Here is a 14502-nt window from a genome sequence, read left to right on the forward strand (position 1 = left end):
ACGTGGCTGCAGAGCAGTCATTTATTGATTACAAGTGACTGGTTATTTCTGTCGCTGCTGGCTGATTTCAGAGCCTGATGCCACTGGCTGTAACAGATCCAAGCATCTGCTCTCCTTCAGCCAAAGAGGGGGCAGTAATCCATGAAATGAGCTGCTGTCAAAGTTGGGTAGGAATGGGACCGTGCAGACCTCAGCAGGCCTCTCGGTTCAGGATGGCACACAGCTGTAAAACTATCTCCTGACAGCAATCTAAGTGGCTCATCCTCCTCCTCCTGTCAAAGATGAACTGCAGTGCACTCACAACCATCACAGTCACCTGGTCAATATTTACATCTGCTGCTATTGCTCTCCACATCCACAACTGACTACCGAGACAGAGAGCCTCACCCTCAAACTAACATGTGCTTGTGTTACTGATATTTGAAAAGTAAGTGACTGTGATTGTCTACAATTAGTAAGCTGTCGTCCCTCTTTGTCATTCTGCATGCATTTTAGATTTCAGCAGAGCAGAGGAATGGAACACTTTCTCATTTGTAAGTGTGTTAAACACATTAAGCTCAAGGCTGAAGAGGCAAAGAAGGAGGCCACGCTCTGCGTACACTCCCCCGTCAGTCGACAAAGACAAGAATGTGTTTGCTCATGTGATGTAGCCGACTGATTAGGAAACCCCACGGGAAGTCAAATATTTCTCTTTCCTAGGGATGTTAACGATTAACCATTAGTTGCTTAATTGCCATTAAAGGTTTAATCAATTAAACTGTATTGATACAGGTTAATTGAAAACTAAATGCATCGTTGCGATAACGTTGCATTTAGTTTGGTCTTCATTAACCAGCACTTAAGTTTTAGATTAGCAGAGGGCGAACCTCAACAAAAGTGCTTGTGTAGTTAATGGAATAATTTAAAGTGAAGGCAAGATGAAGCACAGCGCCAATACACGTCAGGTAACGGACAGTGCAACTACGAGCAAAAACAAACAAATCACTTTTCATGAGCTTGACAAGACCACAAAATTAAAGTTTCAATTACCTTCCCTGCTAATTGAGTTTTTAAATGCAAACTTGGGCAACATGCAAGGGAGGGAACCTAAAATCAAGTGAAAAGAGACAATGCCTTTTCGAAAGATGCTCTACGGAATCTAAGCAGTTGAATCGATGCAAACGACACCAGGACAAAGACAGGGGGAGTAACCGTTGCTGAATTGAACAGGTAAAAATACAAGCAGAGATCAAAGACCCAACAGCAGTGTACACATGTACAACACCTTCTAGAGACAAGAGGCAAAAGAAGAGCATTATGATGCACAGAGAGGCAGCAGACTCTCTACTAGTCGGGGTCTGGGGCTGTTGCCATGGTTACATCAGATTTAAAGTGTGTTGACGGGGAGAAGTCGCATTTTGGAGGAACACTGGATGTTCAGAAAGGCTCAACATAAGCCGAGATCCTATCTGCGCAATTGATTTATGAGAGCACACGGGGTGCATTATCTAGGTGACAACAACTAAACAAGAACATGTTTCTGTGTAAACGCTCACCAACAGTTTTTGCTCCTTGCACAGACTGTAGAGCATCCATGACATCTCAGGGATTAATTCTACTCCATAGCTGAAATGTTATTCATGGGGATTTACTGTAACACTAATGAAACTGTACATGTGAAAAACTGATGTGGTTTATGTACAACATTGTGCCAACACTATTAGTTGCATCGTTGAGCAAAATTTCATGTGAGAGAAACCATATCATCAGATTAAAAACACTAATAAAAGGTCGGACATGAACAGACCCCTGTTTTATTAATGAAACACACGCACACAGTTTAAGACTATACTGCAGCTAAAGTTAGCCCATGAGGTGACAAATAAATGCATTTATTTTGTCTAATTTTAAACATGTCTAGGTCACATAGAATAAAGATGAATGAAGATTTTGGGAAACAATGTTTTAAATCGTGGTTGTGACATTGTTTTTGTAAAATCTATCACTAGATACTACATTATCTGGGTGGATAATCTTCAGCGTGTCCATGTAGCAAAACTTCATTTTTACTCCACACAGTGGGCCTGGACTCAGGCTTTTTCATGGAGTGACATGGTTGCCATGTAATGGGATGACCTACATCAACACGTCCACAGGTTGGCTAACGAGGTTAAAGCAGGAAGTGGGCAACTGGGTTACGAGCTAGGGAGCAAATGTCCACTAAAACACAAACGTAAAGGCTGAGGCCAGGTAAGATCAGTGGGTGTCACCTCAGAGACATGGCACAGTGACCTGATTGGCTGCTGTCCTGATGCCACATTTGCAACGTGGGCCAAGTCGGAACCATTTGCTAACGTCCACTGTCAGGGCAGCAGGTTAAGCCCAGGGGGGATTGTCTGGCGGCCATATGTTGTGCGCACACACACACACACACACACACAGGTGAATCTATGAGGCAGATGGTCATTCTGAGAACGTTCAAGAGGCAAATCTGATCAAATGTGACAAGGTCACGGGTAAAGGTTAAACACACAGAGTGTCTTAGAGAAGTGTGGGATGAGAACACTACTATCTAAACATCCCAAGATGCTCATGAGAAAAACAATAAACAGCGATTGCCAATAATTGTTAGGCTGCTTCCATTACATTCTTTTCATAATGACAGAAGAATATCTTTCTTTGTTTCCCTTACATTGATTTTCTCTGTGGCAGCTCACCACAATATTAACACTAATCATCACATTTGCTATTTCAAATGGGTTTATTTCAGTACATAGCAGAGCTGTGTGCAGAGCATTAAAGGATATTCTCTTTGCTGGCTCTCCCTCGCAAACACATCAACAGTTTTACTGATTCAGTAGGTCAGTGGACCATCAGACTATTTAAAGTCTGTACTGGCCCAGTCCTTCTAACCATCATGACAAGTATACAGTACATCTATCTGCTGGCAACTGACAAAAGGATCAAGTAGAATGTCTGCTATATGACTCAGTCAAAAGTAAAGATGTACTCTAAGACTAAACTCAAAGCTAATTTTAGAGACAGAATATGTGAATTTCCTCTGGGATGTACAGTGTTGAATTGGTTGAGAATAAAAACAGAGGGAACTGGTGGGAAATAACGCGTTCTCAGATCAGGCAGAACCTAAATTGCTTGACTAAAATGTAAAACACACAGCTGCAGATTCAAGCCTTCATTGCTTCCTTGACAAGTATCAATAAAAGATCAATTAATTCTGAAGAAACCAAAAGTCAATTAAATGATTCATTATCAAGACTGCAATCGAATTTCAGAAGTCATCATTTACTTGCATTGTCCCAGTGAATCAATGATCTAACCTTCAACACACGTCCAGTCTGCTAAATTCACCGTCCTCCCAGCTTCTATCTAAAGTTGAATTAACCCAAAATGATCGTTGTCTTTTCCTCAAAACCATACAAGTCTCAATAAAACTATCAGGGCTGAAGTTGTGGGTCACCAGGGTTGATCTGCCGCACAAACACTGAGTCCAACTGTATCTCCCTGAGCTTACCCATGTAACCGAGCCTCCATTTGGAGAATGCCACAATGCTGTTGCCTATCCAGAAGAACTCCTCCACCACATGGGCCAAAGAGGGCTGCTGCTGGCTCTTCTCTTTGTGCTCGTCACCCTCAGAGTAGAAAGCCCCTTTAGCCGTAGGTCCCGGCTTGTCTCCTGTGGTGGCCGTGGCACTGGTACACATCAGGGATGAAGACACTGGGCCAATGGGGAAAAAGCTGTTCTTTTTATACGTGCTCATTTTGAATCATTTAAAAACCTCTAGAAGAATAATCTAAATTGAGAGTGAACATTAGTGTGAGTAATTTACTCCTGTATCTTTGTTACTCCTGGTGGTTTCTTTCCAAGAAGAAAAAGCAGATTCAGACGAGAAAAAAAACCTCCATCTCTAAATGGTATCAACAGTTGGTCAATAAACTTGTGATGTTATTTCACCAGCAAACCGGCTTATTGCACCGTCGCCTCTTCAATATTCTTCCATCTGAAAAGCTGCAGTGTGTTTCCGAAAGCTACGATTTGTCTTCATGCTGTGCCATCATTTCTTCATTTCCCCCCCTCAGCTAGCATCTATCAGAAGTGCTGAAAACTGCTGCATCCTAATGAAAGGCAGACTGGAGGTGCATTGATAGAAAGCAGAAAGGACATGCAAGCACAACGCACAAATGGTAAGTGAAGTGTGCAACGTGTGGTCGGGCGGGTGGATCTCCTAAATCCCTAGGAAGCATTAATCCCGGCAGAGGAGATTTGCTAAATGTGTGGAGTGAGAGGCAACGACTCGGAGAAAAAAAAGCCAGAGGAGGACGACACTGGGACAACACAGAACGTTAATAAAGCAGGAGCTTCTTTTATGCTCCAGGACCAATTAATGAGTCTGTTTCATGTCAGAAGGCGTTGCCTCTGGGGACATGAATGGACGGAGCTCTGACATTCCCCATACCTGTCGACTGACATCACGTATCTCCACATGAAACAAGCCTTTTATCAATTACCGTGCACTCTGTCCGTCTTACTGAGTCTCTCCCTCACATTAGAAAATGACATTTTTCTTCTTTTGTTTTCATATTTCAAGCTGCTGTCAGTCATCTTTTGGCCAACTTTCTTTACACCTCATGAGCAGCGAGGACTTTTGTGGAGTTCTGGCCTCTGAACGGATAAAATGTTGCAGCATACTGGAAATGTTTCTCCTAGATTAACTCCTGAGATAATGACAGCAGATACCACAAATCAGGGGTGTTCAAACATACGGCCCGGGGGGCCAGAACCGGCCCACCAGAGGGTCCAATCGGCCCACAGGATGAATTTGTTAAAATTTCACACTAATCTAAATGTAATGTCAAATGCTCCAGATACCCGTGACTAAATGTTTGTGCCTTTATAGATTTGTTTGTAGAACCAGAAATACTTTCACACAGCATTTTTCAGGTGTGTTGGTGTCTGTCATTTTTTTTATTTAAATATTAATCATTCAATGACGCACCAGGTTAGAGAGATACAAATTATGAACAATTTGCAGCTTTTTTCTGTACAAAAATCTGATTCATAAATCAATGGAAACTGTAATATCTTTAAATAAAAAGATCGAAATGAATCCAATCGGGACCTTGAGAAAAGAATCAAATTGACCCAGCCCTAGTGATAGCAAATACCAGATTTTAACTTAAGTTCATTGAATTTCACTGAAAGCAGCTTTAATGCACCTCCTGAAACCTTGTATAATTCAGCCATTGCAATTGCAGCACCGTGACCTTAAACAATACTGGTTTGCACAAGCCTTTAAAACTTTCACCCCGTTTCTGCTCTGGCTGCTAAAAAACTCCATACTTCAAACACCACCTACAAAACAATGTGAAACTGTGGACTGAACTGGGTCAAGCTTCAGGCTGACTTCTGACAGCGAGATGCAGCAGTGCGAGCAGCGCCCGGTGTCATCAGACCGCTCACCCACCACCCAGGCGACGTGACAAACAGGTGCCAGGTACTGAATATGAAAGAGTTTCACATCCAGAAGTTGACAAAATCTGACGACAAGCCAGAACAAAGGCCGAGCACCACAGAGGTGACTGCACCACAGCCTGCTGTGTATGAAATCCAGTCACCTGGAGCCTATAATGAAGAAGTGCACATGGATGGAAATTCAGCCCTAAAACATAAGTCATGAAAACATGAAAAATGTCAACCGATAAATGATTATTTCCTGCTTCTCATGGCCGAAACCGATAAATTCATATTTAATATAATCTGAATATAATCTGCCGTTTGTGCACCATGCAGTGATACATGGAGCACAAACTCCATAAACCACATTTAAGGTACATGACGAGTCAGCAAATACAGTAATACACCTGTGTTATACTACATAGAGGAGTCAGCAAAACATTCAACTTACAATTTATTATTTCACCCTGCTGTCAAAGACGCCTTTAACTCTGACGTTTACTTGAATTTCTACAAACACAAATGTGCTCAGCTCACTGCTGAGGCGTAAAAGCACCTTCTATTTAGTGTGTTGTTAAGTCTGGCTTCACATTCCCACTTTGTTATCTATAATTATTGCCTGAGCAAAAATGAAGAGGAGTGATCCAGAGCAGAGCAGCGTGGGCCATGCATGCGTCAGCAAACCACAGTACTGTATGGCCCACCACTGCAGTCTGGAGTGTGCCAATACTCTTAAGACCTTCACAGACTTAGCCCAGAATCTGGGTCAGTTAAACAGCGAAGGCTGAGCAGGCAATTACCTGAGGCCCCCGAGCTGAGTCGGGGCCCCTGAGAACAGCTGATTAAATTACTTCTTTCCGAGAGCCCCTTGAAACTCTGGTTAGAAGAAGTACCAGGAAACCAGGGTCAGAAACTCCCAAGTGAGACCCCCCTGCCTTGCTGCTAAATGTTTTTTTTTCCCATTTCTGAACACAAGGATGGACTGAATCAACTTCAAGCCCACAATTGAAAACACATCAAATACTTTCATTTCACCCTTTTAAACAACTGAGCTGTTAAAGCATAATTATGTTGATGCATTCATCCTTGAGCCATAACTGGTACACCTAACGCTCCAAATTTGTAATATTCTGCTTCCATAAAAGACAAAACGGTCTACAACAAGACTCCATCAAAATGTTATTTCTTTTTTTAATGTAACTTACTTTAACACACTAAATTACATTAAGTTGGTTTGCTTTTTTCTTCTTTTAGCTTAACTCTGATTGATTCTCTGAGTGATTTTGATTTTAACAGCGTTGGTTCTCCCAGGTCCCCTGTTTCCCTAAGGAGCCCTCGAAACCCCCTGAAACGCCCCTGCACAAACCAACTGAAAAACAAGTAAGGAGACGGCAAATCTGAATTTATAATCCAATAAAAATCTTCCGTTTTGCTCATTTTTTACAGCCGAATTTATCTGTAAACCTCGTTGTTGGTATTTCACATGATTTTGATACGTCACTTCATATTCAGTCACACACACACATAAGGGAGGAAAAAGGATCGAAATCTTAATGGAGTTTGGCAGCAGATACGTATCTGTTCACTTGAAGCGTCAAGAGAAAGGAAAGCAGATAAAAATAAAGAGTAAAATAAGATTGTTATCTCACTCACCGTGGCCCTGGGGTTTAGCCTTTCCCACTTTCTTGCAAGGCAGACATTTTGATATTCCGCTCTCAAACAAGTTGACTTTACTGTGCCGTTTGCGAACCTTCGACCAAGTGGCGTAAATGTGTACTTTCGACGACTTGTCATGGAGATACCAAAGATGAGCGGAGTCGTGGAAAGTCGCAATCTGTGGCATAACAACTCAGCAACGCGGCGTCTCATTAAAAACACTGGGAAACTAAGAAAACGCGGTGAAAACGGCCCGTTTCTTTCAGAAGAATCCGCACCGGAGGACATTTTGTCGGATCTCATTATTTAGGTAGCTATCGCACGTGCACACACCTGTGCTGCGTTCGCGAACTTTCTGGAAAGTGGGAAATGTGCCGACTGGGCGTAGAAGTGTTGTATTACGTAATAAAAGATACTGCTGAGATCAGCTATCTTACTGCTCGTTACGGCTGCAACTAACGATTATTTTCATAATCGATTAATCTGTCGATTATTTTCTCGATTAACCGAGTCATCGTGTGTTTGTCAAACCTGGAAATTACCATGCTCTCAAATGTCTTCTTTTTGCCCACAAACCAAAATCATTCAGTTTCAATCTGTGTGACACGAAGCAAATAATTCAGAAAATATTATCATTAAAGAGGCAGAAAAATCACAGAAACTGGTTTTAATTATTTAGAAAACCCTCAAACCGAATAATTGTATATCAAAATAGTTGATGATTAATCGTTTCAGCCCTACTGCACATACTGTAGCATGAACATGAGTTTGTAAAAACAATGATTTTTTTCATGCTACGATTCTTTCACCATTCTTTGGAAAAATATACAAGGTACACATGTCCAAAATGTATGAAAACAGTAGCATGTAAATATATAAACAAAAGATAAATGATTTATATACTTTATAATCTGCAGCTGTTGATTATGCAAAAGTCAATTATGTCCCGGTATCACAGGCCCCAACCACCCAACTTCTACAAACCAAACTGCATACATTAATCAATATAGAAATACATAAATACATTATAAATAAACACATTTTTGGTGTAATATGTGTGTCAAACTTGTGTCAAATAACATCAAATATCGATTGTTCGGTTTGTTGTTTGTTCGATTAAAGATTCCTTTATTGTCCCTATACGCAGGCATACAATTTCCATACATTCACTCATGGACACACATATTATGTTACCAATGTAAAATAATAGTCTTTTGGGGGCATGTGTTGGTGGTTTATTACATAAACACAACCCTAGTTGCCATATACACTCAATTACACAATTTGTAAAAACACTGACACAAATGAAGACAATAAATCAATTCCTAAGGCCACAGAGCAAAGTTAGCGCATGAGCGTTAAGTGAAAGTGGGCCAGAGGAAAGTAGGTCAAAGCTCAGATGGCTAATTTACCTCAGAGAAATGTTTTATTGCGTGGCGTTGTCTTTGTTGAGTCGTGATAGCATCTGGAGTCAGCCGCAGCCACTTGACCATTAAAGTGGACACGCAGGTGACCTTTAAGACTGATTACTGTTGACATGTAGTGGATATGTTCCCCGGGGGTTTCAAGCATTTTTTTGTCATTTAATTACTTAGTTATTTCCTTTCGGGATAGAAAGGAAGAAAACCTGCCTCTGCTTTAGATGGCACTGCGCTGTCCATGGTGCTGAAATGCTACAATGAGACAGTAGATGTGAGACTAAAGTACATATATATATACAGTACATATACATATACATATACATATACACATGCTCTCTCTCTTATACTTACTGTGCTCACATTTGCACAATTCCCAATTAATCTTCCCTTTCTGCAAAAGCTAATTGCCATGTTTTCCCCTTTTCCGTTGTCAGACAACAGAACAAGTATGAAACAGGGACTGAAACGTGTGCCAGCTGTCACGTCCTCAGCCGTTTCCACACTGCTGCTCTGCTCTGCTCCGCTGTGAGTCTATGAGACTACTGTATATTAATGGGGGGGAATCACTAAGAGAAAAAATGTCTATGTCAGCTGCCTGTCATTTGAATGACATTCACAAAAAAAGAAGTATGTCTGCAAAGGAAGAGCCTGACCTCTTGCAGGGTAATAATGACAACTCTCATCCATGAAAAGGAAGCAGCCATTTCTAAACCGTGTGGCCGTGTCTTTTACAAGTCTCCAAAATCCTAGGTGAGTAGTCAGCACTGCCTGTCATTGCCTCTGTGATAATAAAGAGTTAAAACTCTAACGCTCACACGACCAAACAATATCTTCAGTTAGTCAGTTACAGTCACTTTCGCTGACAGAAGAATCATTAACGTTAACAGAGCACAATGAACAATATTAAATTAAGTCAGAAATGATTGCATGTAGATAATAAGTATAGGACGGAGCAATTATTTTCAAAATTCACAATTTGAGAAGATGCAATTAGAAAATTATAATCTATTCTATGTTGAATCATGCGTTAAAAAATATATCAAGTCAAATCGCAATTAGATATTTTCTCCAAATCATTCAACTTTACTAAGATATGTGTTGTGTATATATATCCCTGCCCTCCATGCAGGTGACCTGGGTTATAGTTGACCTAATCAAATTTAAGGGACGGGAGATGGTATGACCCGATCCTCACACTCCATCCCTCTTATCCAAATAAGTGCCCAGCCATGGAAAAACCAGGAACAAGTCTACTGAGGGGCATTTGGAGTTATTTACAGAGACAAGAAAGGTCTCTTCTATGTAAAAAGACAAAGATGGTGCTGACCAAACTGTAAATCTGAAGCTTTAAAAACAGTAGTTTACAAACATGTACAGTGGGTGATGTCATGTCACCGCCCAATTTTCTGTAAAAGTATTTATTTGTCCACACTTTCTCTAATATTGTGAAAAAAACACAACATTTCAGTATGAAAGGGTGAAATCAGAGTCCAGCAAAGAAACATTTCTGGTTATTTTCACTTTTCTTCTCCTGTATTTGAATGTGTGAACAAAGCTTCAGACTAATGGGCACCAGGAGAATAATTTACTCAGTGATGGGAAGAGTATATGCTCTTTGTTTCCTACAAATGACAGAGCTCCTGCCTTCACGGACCAACCTCAGAGACAAGAAGATAAGGTAATATAATAATAATAATAGTACAGGGAGCATTATATCCACTTATTGATGCCTCCCTGTTTACCTCTGCACATATCTGCCTTGTTCTGTCATGTGGTCTGATTTTGGGATCCCTGCGGCTAAATAACTAATGATGTCCCACCTGGTATAATGGAGAGTTGCATATCAGAGTCAGCAGGGTGAGGAAATAATGGAACGTAATAATGGAAGCAGGCAGGGAATCCTGCCTTTGATACAGCACATGGGCTGAGATCTGCTTTTTCTTTGCTTTGCTTTGCTTTTTCGACAGTTGCTGTGAGGGAATACTCCAGAAAGCACTGTCCTGGATATAATGAGGGTGGAACTTCACTTCAAACTCCGATTCCCATTCAAAGTGGAAGCCTGCCCAGAGACACATGCACCAATAGTCTGATGAAATTTTGTCCAAAAAACAAATTCCTGAAGCAGTAAAAGAAAGATGTAGTGTGTGTATTTGGCTTTGTGCGGACCAAAAGAAAGAAAGTGAGGACGTTTTGGTCAGTTCTCACAACATTAACTGGGTTTTTTCAGGATTAAAACCTGGTTTTAGGGGATAAGTGTCTCGGGAATGCATTTGGTCCACTAGAGTTCTCACCAAGAACAAGTATGTGTGTGTTTGTGCACACGAGAGAGAGAGAGCGAGTGAGTGGGAAAGACAGAGACAGAGAGAAATCAACTCCCTCTTGGTAGCTATAAATAACACGGACAGGATATTACATCAACCTCTACATGGGCACAGGACATATTAGGGCCTGTGCACAGTTTATAATGCTCCCGTGCACTTAGCATTATTACCGCTTATTGCCTGAAAGGCGTCATCATCATCATCATCATCATCATCACACAGGCGGTGGATCTGATTCAAAGTGCATGCACACTGCACACCGTGGACCGTTCAGCCATGTCATAATGTGATTTCATATCGCAATTGCACCCAAATTCAACATAAATCTGGAATTTGTTAGTGTTGAAAAAGTAATGCAGTCGACACCAAGAACAACAGGGGAGGGGTCAATCAATCGTGATTCATTCAGTCTAACCAGGCCACTCACTCTTAGTAATGATACTGCCTTGACAAAGGGATTAAAAACAACAACAAGGATAAACCAAGATTAAAGTGATAATCAAATAAAACAATACAACACTGAGCCGCACAGTTGGTGTAGTGGTTAGCACTCTTGCCTTTGCAGCAAGAACACCTGGGTTTGCATGTTCTGTCCGCGTGTGCGTGGGTTTCCTCCGGTTTCCTCCGGTTTCCTCCCACATCCAAAAACATGCAATACAGGGATTAAGTAAACTGGACAATCTTAATCTACCGTAGGTGTGAGTGTGACTGGTTGTTTGTCTTTATGTGGCCCTGTCAGCTGAGAGTGGCCCCTGCAACCCTCATGTGGAGGATAAAGTGGTAGAAGATGGATGAACGGATGGTTGGAAAACAATACACCAAACAATAAAAAGCCTGGTCTTAATAGATGAGTTTTTAGCTTTAAAGAAAGCTAAAAGAAGAAAGAGTGTTTGCTTCCCTGAATGAGTTGAGTTGTGTCACCTTTGGCTTTAAAGTGCATGTAAAGCAGAGTTTCTCCTCTTCACACAATGTTAGAAAACAGTGTGTGTGTGTGTGTGTGTGTTTGACTCCTCCTTCTGAGCAAAGAATGATGCTGAAATTTGACATGATTTAAACCCGTCCCTCCATCTTTTACTACTTTATCCTCTACATGAGGGTCACAGGGGGCGCTGTCAGGTGACATAGGGCGATAGGCGAGGGTCACACCCTGGACAGTGTCTAATTTACCTCAATCCCCCAAAAAATCTGCATGTTTTTAAAAACATGGAAACTCCATGCAGAAAGGCCTTTATTCCGACTGGGTCCCGAACCCGGGTCTTCTTGCTGCAGAGGCAACAGCGCTAACCACAACGCCAAACGTGTAGAATCTTAGGTTGCACTGATGCGCGTATAAGGCTGTGAAATCAGACACTATATGTATTTTGGAGAGAAGCCGTTGATGCATCACTGGCCTATTACAGTATATCACACAGATGGTGTGTGTTTTGAAAGCAACTTCCCTACAAATAACTCCACAGTTTCATTTCAACTGTTTTTGAAAAACGTCTGCGCTGCTGCTGCTGCGCTGCTGCTGCTGCTGCTGCTGCACTCGTGCTCGTCCGTGAACAGCTGCTCTGCTGTTATTATCAAACGAGGAATGTGTTTCGAGCAGAATGCGCTTCATCCCTCCAGCGGAGTTGTTGAAGTGGAACGGCAAACTTATTGACACAATGCATGCTGGGTATTACTTTCATTTTGAGACATATTGCAGTTTTAATGGCTGCATTGTTTCATTACACAGAGGGGAGCGACCGTGTGCATCGTTTATGTACACTCAGAACGACCCGGAGTGACATGTGACATGTTAATTAAAATCATACACATTCACCCTCCAGAGGGTTGCACTCTCACACGTTCATGTGCATGTGTGTGTGTGTGTGTGTGTGTGTGTGCTCGCGCTCCACCCACAGTCCTGCAGTGTGGATCAGGATTTCCACAAGCAAATTTGTAACATAGAGAAAACCAGAGGGGACACTTGTGCTACTGCTGCCCACACTTTAACAGCAAGAGAAAAAAGAAGCTCCGCCCTCCCTCCTCCTTCACTTCTCATCTTCTCTGCCAAATCCAAACAAAGAACGAGAACATTAAGGAGGAAGAGTGGGGAAAAGACACGGCCAAACACAAACACACACACACAAAACAATATCCTTGCTATTATTTTACAGCTTTAACAAAAATAGAACAGACATATCGGTTCTATTTTTCAAATAGAAGCAAATAATAATTATTCTACTGGGGAAACATGAACGGTTCAAATGGATGAAAGAGCAGGACCCCGGTGTGGAGCGACCGAACCATCTGAAGGTGCCAGATGGCAGAGTGGCACAGGGGGAGCCGAGTCCCACCGCTAATCTCTGCAGGGACACAACAACCGTCACAGCGTGCTGTGTGATGGTGTGTTGGTGTGTGTTAGCGAGGAGTGAATACACAAGATTAGCTGCAGCACAATCCCTGTGATACCTCCTTATGTGTGTGTGTGTGTATGTGCCTGCAAACACACGCACACACACACGAGGTCAGAGGAGCTCACGCCTCAATCTGGGGAAATGCTTGTGCTGCTGAATGCAAAATACACACACACACACACACACAGAGTACAATACAACCTTTGCATTCATGAAGTCACAGTTACAGTCGTTAGTGTCGCGTTTGATTGGGCGATGGACGACCATGTGACTATTTCTCAGCTGTGTGTCAAAATAACTGAGTGCTACTATTTGGCGTCTATGAAAAAAAAAACAAGTAACACTTGAGTGATTTATGGATTTATGCAGCAACCAAAGCAGGGCATCTAAACTGGGATATCTGGGACAAAGGTTCTGCTAGACTGAAGTGACACAGATCAAAGTTAGAGAAATGTTCACATATAGAATCTCCACATGCCACCATGTGTGGAAGAAATGTGTCAAAACGGTTTCTCACAGCAGAACCACAATGACCTGATTAGAAACAAAAATCCATCTTCTTTATTTGATATGCATTACATTAATCTATTAATCGTCTATATTTATCATATACAGTATATGTATATATATGTATATATATATATATTTATATATATAAATATATGTGTATATATATAAGTAATACAGATGTAAGTCTAAACAACATAATAAACAACAAACAACAGTAAGTAGCAAAAAACTAAAATGACAACAAAAATACAAGGTGTTTCACATTCAGTATGTAAAAAATATTCACTTTTATCTGTTCTATATCACTTATATTGAATATCTTACAGCTGTAGGTTATTCATTGGCCAGAACATTTAAATCAAGCACAGAAAATATAATTGAAATGAAAATCTTTACTTTCTGAGTTAAGTAAAACAATGAAATTGAATTTTTTCTTGAGATCAACTATCTCCTTGTTTCTAATATTTATAGAGGAAGTCATTGTTGAATAATGACAATAAAAAAGAGCATTGTGTGTATGTACAGGTGAAAGGTGAAAGGAAACATAATGTAAGGGAAAGGGAGCAGAGAGAGAAGCGTCCAGTGGGTGGTAAACCTGAGAGCAGCAGGTCATCAAAGAGACGAGGATTTAAAAGATTTACCAGAGATTCGTCAGGGGAGAGATTGTTTAGAGCCAGAGATCACTTTCTCAGGAGGAGACGATTGACGACAGAGCAGAGAGAGGAGGAGGAGGAGGAGGAAGCAGGCGAAGGAACCAG

At 41.3% G+C, this 14502-nt stretch overlaps 1 protein-coding gene across 10 annotated transcripts in view; it reads right to left on the reverse strand.

Annotated features, from left to right (window-relative positions):
- plch2a (phospholipase C, eta 2a) overlaps nucleotides 1-14502 on the reverse strand; it is a 122728-nt gene that overhangs the window by 43161 nt on the left and 65065 nt on the right. For 4 of the 10 annotated variants that reach the window (XM_044037433.1, XM_044037424.1, XM_044037425.1 and 1 more), the window contains exon 1: nucleotides 3512-4155. The exons of 2 other annotated variants lie outside the window; for them this stretch is intronic. In XM_044037433.1, the coding sequence (XP_043893368.1) occupies nucleotides 3512-3758 (247 nt within the window). In that variant the 5' untranslated portion in view covers nucleotides 3759-4155. Of the gene's footprint in view, nucleotides 1-3511; nucleotides 4171-7105; nucleotides 7311-14502 lie in introns of those variants that run through there. 4 more of the 10 variants (XM_044037430.1, XM_044037432.1, XM_044037426.1 and 1 more) reach the window with 3 other exon arrangements.

Source organism: Solea senegalensis, linkage group LG11, assembly GCF_019176455.1.
Source record: "Solea senegalensis isolate Sse05_10M linkage group LG11, IFAPA_SoseM_1, whole genome shotgun sequence".
Classification (NCBI taxonomy): Eukaryota; Metazoa; Chordata; class Actinopteri; order Pleuronectiformes; family Soleidae; genus Solea; species Solea senegalensis.